Source organism: Hippopotamus amphibius, chromosome 1 (assembly GCF_030028045.1).
Source record: "Hippopotamus amphibius kiboko isolate mHipAmp2 chromosome 1, mHipAmp2.hap2, whole genome shotgun sequence".
In the NCBI taxonomy this organism is placed as follows: Eukaryota; Metazoa; Chordata; class Mammalia; order Artiodactyla; family Hippopotamidae; genus Hippopotamus; species Hippopotamus amphibius.
The window spans coordinates 99450341-99462390 of record NC_080186.1 but is presented as its reverse complement, the minus strand read 5'-3'; the positions used below and the strand labels follow the sequence as shown (position 1 = coordinate 99462390).

The window sequence follows — 12050 nt, the reverse complement described above, 5'->3', positions numbered from 1 at the left end:
AGGCCAAAGCACTTTTTCTTGGGATAGGAGGAGGGGGAAAGACCAGAAAGAACTTATTTCTCAACTGCCCTCCACTATATACTATCTAACATTATCTAACACTTTAAGTCTATTTGTACTAAGGCCAGGAAGTTGACTTCACGTATGTAGGTTATTTATTTCTACAGGGCTTGCTTTGCATGCCTAATTTGTGAATTTAAATGCATCAGTGCTCTCATGTAAGACTAATTGGCATAAAAAGTGGGAGTAAAGGAGGAGAAAACTAACTCAAATAATTTTGTTCTGATGTGTAACATAATGAACTATTTTGGTAAAATAAGGAAATACGTAGGCAAAGGATAAAGCTAAGAACCAACCAGTCTATTCTGAAACGTAGGCTGCTTATGTAAAAGCAATTTTTCAAAGTTTTCCTCAGGATTTTAATTATTTTATTTGACAATTTATTGAACAAACAGAGACTTTACTAGCATAACTCAATATTGGCCTACTCTCAGGAAAGCAAGAAATACTTTACTATGTTGTCTTGAAAATCAGTAATTTTTGCAGTAAAAATGAATGGCCCGGAATGGAATGAAAACAACTGAATATCTTCTCAATTTACCACAGAGTCCCCAATAGGCAGCCACATACGATGGAAAACGCTCAGTGGGTCTAGCTACATTAGCAGTTTGTGGCTCCTGCTAGTTTTGACCTTACATCAACCACTATGCTGATGTTACAGAAAGATAAACATGGACAGGGAATAAAATACTCATGATCTTCTTCTTTTATTTTTTAAAAAATCTCCAAATTCCTTGGCAGCTAAGGAGGTAATTAAGGTGCTCATTCATGTAAGGTAAATTAATGGGGTACATAATGGATTATTTTTCTGAGATTAAAAAAAAAAAAAGCATAGGTTGTTCACCATACCACTGAGGCAAATCTACAAATAACATGGTTTACCTTACGTTGTGCATGGTTTGAGGGGGAAAAGTATTAAGATAAATTCTTCAGAAATTTGACTTTGGGAGGTAATTGTCATTAAAATACTCAAGACAAAACAATGAAATCAAACTAATAAGACTTGGCAACCACATGCTGCCTCTCCCCACTCAACTACTCCCTTGCCTCCAAATCCACGTTTGAAATGAAGTTACCCCTGTCATGCAGATGGATGCAAAGATTCATATTAAAACAGACTAAGAGGGTCTCTGTAAACTTCTGGCCCATAAGTAGAGCAAGCAATGAAAAAGCCAGTTCACACTTCTCTGGGACAGAGGGCACAGAAATGCTCCCAACAGAGATTTGGCTGGGGAATAGGATGCTCTAGGATATCATTTTTTCCCTGCATTATGTCCAATAATCATACTACCAAGAAATCTGGATGTACCATGAAAGAGTAAAAAGTCAACTTTTTCCTTTTCCTTTTTTTTTCTCTTTTTTTTCACTTTTTCTAAGGATGGTAGCTTTACAGGAAACACTGAAACACATTTTACTCTGTATTCTTAGTAATTATTATCTAACTCTAGGAGGTTTAATTTTTTTCTAGAGTGAAAATTGGAAAAATTCAGGATATTGTGATTGCTATATCCATAATCACTGATAAGAATTTAGAACTTCATAATAAATTTTGGCAGTTTCATTTTAAAAAAATTATTGGCTTAGACTAAAAAAGAAAACTAGCATTGTTTATAAGTAAATTAGATGTTTCTTGAGTTGTTGGTAAATATCAAGATTTCAGATACTGGAAGGTACAGAATTACAAGGTTTTTATCTTTTTGAAGTTTTTCATCTTTTTGAAGTTGTTTTGGAGCTTTTTATTTTTCTCTTTTTTCTTTTCTGAAGGGTTTTCATTTTTACAATAGAATCATCATCTATCAAATATTTTAAACATATATAAAATCATATACAATACTGTTAGAATAGTATTAGAAACTTATTTACTTATTTATTTACACATCCCCAGATACTAACTTTTGCCAGCTTCCTTTCAAGTCTCCCGTTTTTCCCTCTTTAATGACATACATATACAGTCACGTATATAATTAATGCCCTAATTTCCTGTCTCTGTTCTTCCCACTCTCTCCCTGAGTTATCCTAATGTTGGTATATGTCACTTCCCTGCATGTTGTATACATCTAGGACATGTGCATATGCATACATAACATATAAACACTATTGTTTTAATAAACGCTTCATGGAGTGTTTATTACATTTCATATCTTTCTTTTTTCTAAACAGTATACTGTCCATATCCTTTTGCAACCTTCTTTTTATACACCTGTACTTCTAAGACTTATTCCATGTAGATTCTAGTCACCTGTTACATAACAGTCCTTTTTTTATGAACAAATTAAAATGTATTTTATTAGTTCCCCTACTAAAAGAGAGTTGGTTCCATTCCCTTATTGTTTCCAATAATGTCATGACTATTCGGGTACATGTCTGCATGTGCACACAGACAAGTGTTTTTCTAGGGTAGGCATCCAGAGAGAGAACTGCTGGGTCAGAACTAGGTGCATCTTTGAATGTACTCGCTATTGCCAAGACACTCTTCAAAGGGATTCTCACCAGCTGGGTATGGGAGCTTCCATTTCCCACAGTTATCAGACCTTAAAATTTCTGTCAGTCTCATGGGTATGAAATGGTGGATGACTGTTACTTCAATTTGCTTTTCCTCTGAATTGAGCATGCAGTAATGAATAATGTGGACTATGCCACTTTGTCATGTTATTAACACAGAAGAAAATGGACAACAATATCTTTGTTATCTATGGACAGAGAACAAGTTCTTCAACAACACTTCAAAGCACAAATCATAAGGAAAACAGTGATAAATCTGACAGACAAAAGTTAAGGATTTCTGTTTAATGAAGAAACACAGGACAAGGTTATTAGGTGACAGAATGGGAGAAAATGTCTATATCCAATAAGGGATTAATATCTAAATATCTAAGGAATGTCTACAAACTGGAATGTGATTGAGATCCCACTTTTTAAGAAATGGACAAAGCAAATGAATAGACCATTTGCAGGAGTCCAAAAAAACTAACAAGCATATGAAAAGGTGCTCAAACTCTCGGACTACCAGAGAAACTAAAATTAAAATGAGATACCACTTCTACAGCCATCACATTGGCAAAATTATAAAGCTGGATGATGCCAAGTGTTGAGGAGGACATGCAGTCACTACTATAGCTGCTAAAACAGAACCAAATGCCTATGGTACTGCTGATGGGAACAGAGACTAAAGAGCTACCCAAAACTACTTCATCACACTAACTATAGGTATACCTTATAACCCAACAATTGGATATATATTCCACAGACATTCTCACAAAGATCTATAAGAAGACATGCGTGAGGATGCTGTAGATTTTTCTGTGGTGGTGAGGAGATGGAGGCAATCTGGAAGTCTGTTACTACGAGAATGGTTAGGTGGTGGATTCACAACATGGAGTACCGTGCAGAGGTTAAAAAACAATGAATTACATGCGAATACAGTACAGAAACATGGATGAATCTAAAAAACACAGTAATAAGTGAAAACAGTTAAAAACTAGTGAGACAGAACACAGTCCAGATGTAAATAATAAATACATGTACACAAGACACAATATACATTTTGCAAGAACACATACAAACAAAAACATATATTAAACACATCAGAATGGTTGCCTATAAGAGGGAGGTGAATGAGGGTAGGCTATTGCATAAAAATAAAAAATAAGCAGCTGTCATTTCCTCTGAGAAGTCTCCACTGGCCATCTTATCTAAATAAGACATTCCTATTATTTTCTTTAAATACCTTGTTTCTCTTTCCTTCATAACACCTCAATTTAGTCCTTTTGTTTGTTTTTTGACTGCCGTCCCCACTAAGATATAGGATTTATTGAAGGCAGTATCATTTCAATACTGCTCAGCACAGCATCTCTAGTCCCTCTGACGGTGTTCAGCACATAGTATGAAAGAAAGATCAAATAAATTAATAAGTGAATGAATGAGTCATGGGAGCTAAGCCCAGAAAGGGTGGCTGGGTCAAACTTAGTAGGCAAGAGGAAATCATTAAAGATTCTGAAGGAGAGAGACATGACCAGAACTGCACTTGAGGAAGACCAGCATGGTAGCAATGAGCAGGGTGGACCGGTGAGAAGGAAGAGATTGGAACAAATGAAGTCAAATGCGACGGCCAGCATGAGCTAGCCCAGTGAGCCAATTAAGAGGTGATGAAAGTAAAAAGAAAGGCAGTGTGAAAGCTGCTGCAAAGGAAGAAATGACTAGATTTGGTAATGGACTACATGAAAACTGTGAGAAAAAGAAGGAAGTAAATGAAGACTCCCCTGTTTTGAGCTCTTGGTATAGCTAAAGAGAGAAATTATGAAGAGTTACTCTTTGGGGTAGAACACAAATGCGTATTTGGATATGCTGAAATCTTGGTTAGATACTTATTGAACATCATCTCTAGGCACTGAAGATAATATTGAGTAAGAAAGACATGATATCTGCTTTCACAGAGCTTGTGAAAAAGGCAATTATAATAGCATGGTAAAGCAATAATGGAAAAGGACAGGGTGCTAAAGGAGTGCACAAGCTTGCCAGTGAACAGTGTTAGATAAAGAAAAAAAAAAGATCTAACAAAGAATCATTTAAAAGTTGAAATTGATCTTAAATCAGTACATCCTAGAATCAAGTGAGAAGAGAAAAGAGTTATGAAAAGAAAACCAATTTTTCTGTTTTTGTTATTTTCCTTCTCAAATCTATATTCTCTTTTCTCCAAGAGATCCAAGGTATAAATAGATTTTTTAAAGTGTACAGTATTTTTATTTCCAACCATAAATAGAACCCACAAATACCTGTTGAATTCATATGATGAACGTGAATCACTATGAAACACGCGAACTGGCCACTTTGAATGATTTTAGTACATTGTTCACAATCAACTTTATAATAATACAGAATGCACTTCCTTATTGTTTAATCCCATTTTAATTAGTAAATTACAAATAGCCTAATTAAAAGAAAAATCTCCCAAAGACTGATAGAAAAAAACTTTTAAAAAAATAGTATTTTACTGATCAAATGCCCTCTGAAATAATTAGAATCAATCAGATAGTTTTCTGGGTTGCTGTTGTCAATATTTGGGGACATACCATCATACGTTCCACTTTCTAATAATGCTCCACTGTCTTCCAGTGCTTTGAACTGTTCAACAGAAATGAAATTATAGTCCACCCCTGGTACTTCCCCATCCCTGGGGGCCCTTGTAGTGCCTAAGGAAAAAAAGAAAAAGAAAAAAATAGGTTGTAAAGTGCTTTTAAACTTACACAACATTGTGAATAATAGAAAATTCAGTTTATAGAGAACACATGGGAAACAGACTACTGAACATATTGTATCTTCTAGAGTGATGATCAGAGCATTTTAGACAAATTAACATTCCTAGGTGAAAGTAGGACAATAAATAATGTAGGATGAGTAAATAAATATACTTTAATAAAATCTGCAAATAGCTACGAAATTCACAATTACAAAGATTAAAATGTGAGTGTCCAAGAAAGTTTAACTTTCCAAGACAGAGCAGTTAATTCTTCTTTTAAACCTCAATTATCATTACTTAACATTTGAAGGAGAGATAAGTCCACCCAGGATAGGCGTCATTTTTTCTTTTTCTTTTTCTTTTTTTTTTTAATATTTATTTACTTATTTATTTAGGCTGCACTGGGTCTTAGTTGCAGCACATGGGATCTTTAGTTGGTGGCATGGACTCTTAGCTGCAGCATGCATGCGGGATCTAGTTCCCTGACCAGGGATAGAACCCGGGCCCCCTTCACTGGGAGCATGGAGTCTTACCCACTGGACCACCAGGGAAGTCCCTAGGCTTCATTTTCATGTAGCTACCTTACATACTTTTTTCTTCCTCAGCATAAATGTAAACTAACATTCTACTTACTAGACTTGTAACGGACAATAAAAAAGAGAAAAACTTTTAAAAACTCTTAATGAGCTCCATTTAAAAAACTTGAACAAGTATTAATTATGAAATTATTTTAGACTAATGAATAAAAGGCTTAGGAATTAAGATAGGAACTCACATATTGCTTCTTAGCCATTATTCTCTTCACGTAATTTCAAAACATTAAGTAAATTGCTTAATGAAATTCACCACAGCAACAGAGCACGAAATGTCTATCTATTAAGGAATTAAACCAAAGTAAAATTTTTCTTTCAGACCCAAGATATAAAATCAGGTTATGGCAGCATTGCTATGTTTTATTGAATTTCACTGAACAAGAGTCAATATTTTTTTGAACTGATATTGAAAATGTCATTTCAAATACTAGAGAATACAAAAAAGAGATTCAGGTGCCTAGCCTGGAAACAGAGTTGGGATATTGTCCTGCCAAGGATGCCTTCCCAAGCCTATTCTTCTACTCACGCTCCCTATTTGTTAATAGCTCTCCAAGCCAGAAACCTGAGTTAGTTACCTTGGGTTCTTCGCTCTACTCTACATCCAGTCACCAAACCTGGTTGATTCCATCTCCTAAATACCTGTAGGATTCCTATACTTGTCTTCATTCTCACACTCACTCAATTCACATCACTATCTATGGCCTGTATTGCTGGTCTCCTAGGGTCAACCCTCTCTTCTCCCTGGCTACACCCCTTACCCAAGCCGCAGCCAGTGACTTTTCTAAAACAATCTGAAAAATAACCTCTAAACCCATCAGTGGTTCCCATGATTCTGGCATAAAATCCAGGTTCTACCTCTTCAGCTTCTTTCTTGCCTCACCCCTTCCACACTCTAGGCTTTAGCCGTAATAGATTTTTTTTTTTTCAATTCTTTTAATGTTCCTTGCACTCGCTTATCTCCAAAGTCTTTGTCCAAACCATTCTTTTCCTTGGAAGACTTCCTATTCCCCTTCGCTCTTACCTCAACTAACTCCTACTCATCCTTCACGTCTGGCTTAGAAAGCTTCTTTAGAGAACCTTCCTTGATTCCCACCTAGGGTATGGCAATATGCAAGGACCACGTCTATTTGGTTTAGAGCAATAGCCCCAAATCTTGGCACAGTGTAAGAACCACAGTAGGCACTCATATAGATAGCTGTCCAATAAATTAAGTGAAATTTCATACAAATGTAATTACCACAGTGCCTGGCAATATGCTACCATTATTATAAATTAATTCACGGGAAACTATTGCTTTTACTTTTCAGTGGCATTACATTCTATTATATTTTGTAACGTGAAAAAAATCCACAATGATGATGATAAAACATTAATGGTAATGTTCTCAGAAAGTAATGATTAAACCAATATTCTAAGCAACAAAGACAGTATTCAATGAATTTTCCCCCTTATTTTTACCCAACTTTTTATAAAAATGAGCATTTATCTCTCTTACATCACAGAGGATACAAAATCTGGAAAACATAACATCCCTTTTTCTTAACATTTTTTCATTATCAAATTTTTGTCTCTCATATACTGACTACAACTACATTGTTAGATCCCCCAAATCAACAGCTTTTAGCTCCATGTTAAGTAAAAGTTAACACTGGAAAATAAATTCAGTGGTTAAATTTATGATTAGCAGCTGTGATAAATGGAAAAACATGGCCACAGATTTTGTACTTCCTCCCATCAAGAGATGGGGCCTGTTGCCCCCCCTCTTGAATATGCACTGGACTTACGGCTTGCTTTGAATAATTTAATGTGATGTGCAAGTTCAAGAGTCTAGATTTCCATCTTTGCCTCCATGGAACGGTCCCACCACCATGTACGGATGTCCGGGCGAGACTACTGAATGGTGAGAGAGAGCCCCATCCAACAAACAGCACCAAGGCTCCAGACATGTGAGTGAGGCCAGTTTAGCCCTTCCAACCCCAGTTAAGCTGCCAATGCCTACAGCCACATGAGTGGGCCCAGCTGAGATCTGCCAACTCATCAAACCATGAGAAATAATAGATGGTGGTTATTTTATGCCATTACAGTCTAGGGTAGTCTATTATGCAGCAAAGGCTAATTGAAATATTATCTAAATAAACTCTACTATAAAACATAATGACTATACAAAACCCAATTTAAGAGCAAACCATATTATAGATAATACTATGTAAAAAAGCACTGACCCAAGCGGCAGGAGCAACTGTGTGTTTTAGTCTGGGATAATTATTAATGGCACAATTTTGAGCAAGTACTTAATCCCTCTGGGCTTCGTTCTCTTTCTGCAAAGTGGCATTAAGCAAGATGGTGTTCATGATTCTTTCCATTAACAGATATAAAATGTTATGTGTGATTCCAACATATATATTTCCAGGGCTTACAAAGCAGCTTTAATGTTAATTCTCTTTACAAACGTATTATAAATTTTCACTTCTTCCCCCTCAAAACATGTACTCTCATACACATAAAAAGTTCTCTACCCAAACATATGGACACCAAGTGGCGAAAGCGGGGAGGGGAATGAACTGGGAGATTGGGATACCAAATTGTACACTCTAAATATATGTAGTTTATTGTATGTTAACTATATCTCAATAAAAGTTCTTAAAAAAAAAAAAAGGTCTCTACCTTCCCCTACCCTACTCCATTGCCATCAGTGTTCCAGAAAATTTACCTCTCTATTCTCCTGATACTCTATATGTTTAATGTAAAGCTTTGTACATCCCCTCCAGTCCAGTCAACACTATATTTCTCCTTTTTACATAAAAATTCCTCCAGGTTCTGCTTACTCAGTCTTCAATTGCTCTCCTCTCATTCTCTCTTGGGCCCATTACAATCAGATCACTGCCCCAACCACTCTCACTGAGACGATCTGGTATGTGCATCAGGAGTCCCCACTTTGCTTAGCCCAATGCTCAAGTCTCAGTCCTCACATTACTTGGCCAATCAACAACCTTTGACATAACTGATCATTCCTTTCTTTTTGTTTTATTCTGAAATATACAGAAAAGTACATAAAACACATATATATAAGTACATTAAACTACATATATATAGTTTAACGAGTAATAATAAAGCAAACTCATCCAGGTAAAGAAACAGAACATTACCAGGATGCCAAAAGCCCCTGTGTGCCTCCAATCATAAATCTCTCCCTCCCCCACCTGCAAAGTAACCACCATTTTGACATTTGTGATGATGATTTCTTTTCTTTTTAAAAATGTTTCTACCAACTGAGTAATGCACTCGTGAGCAACACAGCTTAGGTTTGCCTATTTTGTAACTTCATATGAATGGAATCATACCATAAGCATTCTTTTTGTATCCAAAAGGATGATGACACTTGTTATCAGGTTTTTAAACTTCTGCCTACATGCTAAGTATGTAAAGTCATCTTACTGTGTATTTAATGTGCAACTGCCTTATAAGAGTAAACATTCTTTTCTATATATTTACTGGCCACAGAGATTCCTTCTGTTGTGAAGTGGCTGATCAAGTCTTTTGCCATTTCTCTATTGGGTTGCCTGTCTTTTTAAAATTGTAGTTCTTTGCATTCTGGATACTACGTTACTTCATCAAATCTAAGAAATCAGCAGCTTCTAAAATGCACCATTATTTTACCCCTATAAAAGAAAAAAAAACTGGCAATTATAATTGAAAGATTTCATATATTGTTAAGATGCATTCCAATTGTAGAGAGGTTAAAATGTGAAATAATTGTGTCTTAGTATTGAAGCATTGCAATCTTTTGCCAGGTATATGTGTTGCAAATGGGGTATTTCTGCTAAAATATGAAATATGCTTTTTTCAAATAGTGCTTTCTGCAAAATCATGCACCAAAAATAAGAGAAGATTATGGAAAAAATAGGATAGGGTTGATCTCTCAAAACCTATTGCAACTTTGTAAACAGAGCATTTGTAAAATCAGTCACAACCCCAATGAAAAATATTAACACAGTTTAAAAGATATGTTATATTCCTAATAAAAATACTAGAATAGATAAAACACTTTGTCTTTAAAAACAGTAAGAAAAAAAAATGAAAAGGAAACGTAGAAAGGGATACATGGAGGGTGGAGGCTACCGAATAATGAAGATAAGGCAAAAGGTACAACCAACAATTTTAAGATAAAGCACAAGTTCAAACTGAGAAAAGAGGTCAAATTGAGGTGAATAGGCATCATACACAGTAGAAACAATACTCAGCTATGCCTGTATGGTCTGTGTTTACTTGCTGCTACTTGATGATACAAAACATTAGCTGGGAAAATGAAATAAGAACCAATATTACCTCAGTTCAGTTGACATCATTCTCCTACCTAGTTACCAATCACATATGAACTTACCTGCATTATTGAAACAAATGTTGCAGAACAGACAGTATCTTCTTCCCACTCTGTGAGTTCTTTTCACCTTTTTTTTTATAAACGGTCCTTTGATGACAGAAGTTTTTCATTTTAATGTAGACAAATTTATCAACCCTTTCTTTCCTTTATAGCTAATGGTTTTTGTGTCTTGTTGAAGAAATCCTTTCCAAGGCAATGCAGGTATTCTACATTCTTTTTAAAAAGCATTACTGCTTTGCCTTTCACACCTAGTACTTTAATGTACTAAAACATTTTTTGTTTTGTTTTGGACTTGATATGAGCTAGCAGTCCAATTTACTTTTTTTCCCAAATGCTTGTTCAACAAGATTTATCAAAAAGTCATTTTCCCCTCTAATCAGCCATGGCACTTCTGTCATGGGAATCTTATACAGAAACGCCCATATAAGACTAGGTGCCTATTGCTGGACTTTCTATTACATCTCCTTTATCTACTGACCATTCCTGCACCTTTATCACAATGTTGTAATTATTACATTGCCGTGACAAATCTTGAGATAGAGCAGAGCAAGTCCACTTACCTTGTTTTTCCTATTCATAACTTTTCTATACAGATTCTGCAATCAGATAGGCTAAAAAATGCTGGAATTTTTTTGGAATCTATTAATCAACTTGCAGAGAACTGATATCTTCACCACATTGAGTCTTTAATCCATGAACAAGAAACTTCTGTCAATGTATTTAGATCTTCCTTAATGTCCCTTAATTTGACCCTACAGAGATCTTTACACTTTGTACTTATTTAGAGATTAATTTCTATGTATTTCAAATATTTTATGCTATTTTTATGCTATACATATCCTTCTGTAAATTTTCATTTTCTAATTGTTGATAATATAAAAGTATATAATTGTGGGAGTTTATTTGGCCACTTTATCATGATATAATTTATCTATAATAAAATTCACTAATTCTAATGGTACAATTCTACGAATTTTGGGAACCATCGCCCCCAAAAGCCTGCCTGTGCCCTTTGGCAGTCTCCCACCCTGCGGCAGCCACTCATCTGTCATCACTATAGTTCTGCCTTTAATAGAATCTCATATAAATGAAATCATACGCTAATTTGATTCCAGTAGTGGTTTGTGTCTGGTTTCTTTCGCTCTGCATGACACGTCTGAGATTCATCCAGTTTGCCGTTAAATATCCTTTCATTATTGAGGGTTCCACTGTAAAGATACACCAAAATTTGATTATGCATTCACCACTGGTGAACGTTTGGGTTGTTTCCAGGTTTTAGACAATACTGCTGTTCACTTACAAGTCTTAGGGAAGATTTAGATTTAAATTTACGTTGAGTTAATGCCTAGGGGTAGAGTTAATGCCTAGGGGTAGAGTTGCTGGGCCATATGATAAGTGTATGTCTAACTTTGTAAGAAAAAGTCCCAAAGTAGATACACTACTTTGCATTGCCACCAACAATATATGAGAGCTATAGTTGATTTACATTACTGTCTCCATGTAGGAATTCCTTTCTGGAGCTCCTTGGCAAATTTGCTTTTTCTAAATCCCAAGAAAAATTAGTTGATGGGGAAAACGAAGGAACAAAAGGTATTGTAGTTCTGCTGTGAGAATTAACGCTTAATGATCTGACATAGAGATGTTACTGGTTTGAAGGAATCTATTGATATTAACTGAAAGCAAGAGCAGGAAACACTGAAAAGTAGAATCAAATGTTAAAGCCGACATTTTCGGGGACTAGGACAGAGGCATGGAGGAGTGCAGCAGTCACAATCTACTC

At 35.5% G+C, this 12050-nt stretch overlaps 1 protein-coding gene across 3 annotated transcripts in view; it reads right to left on the bottom strand.

The window, feature by feature from the left end:
• MAGI3 (membrane associated guanylate kinase, WW and PDZ domain containing 3) overlaps positions 1-12050 on the bottom strand; it is a 238567-nt gene that overhangs the window by 79177 nt on the left and 147340 nt on the right. For 2 of the 3 annotated variants that reach the window (XM_057701704.1, XM_057701981.1), the window contains exon 3: positions 5130-5249. In XM_057701704.1, the coding sequence (XP_057557687.1) occupies positions 5130-5249 (120 nt within the window). Of the gene's footprint in view, positions 1-2550; positions 2763-5129; positions 5250-12050 lie in introns of those variants that run through there. The other variant, XM_057701797.1, reaches the window with a different exon arrangement.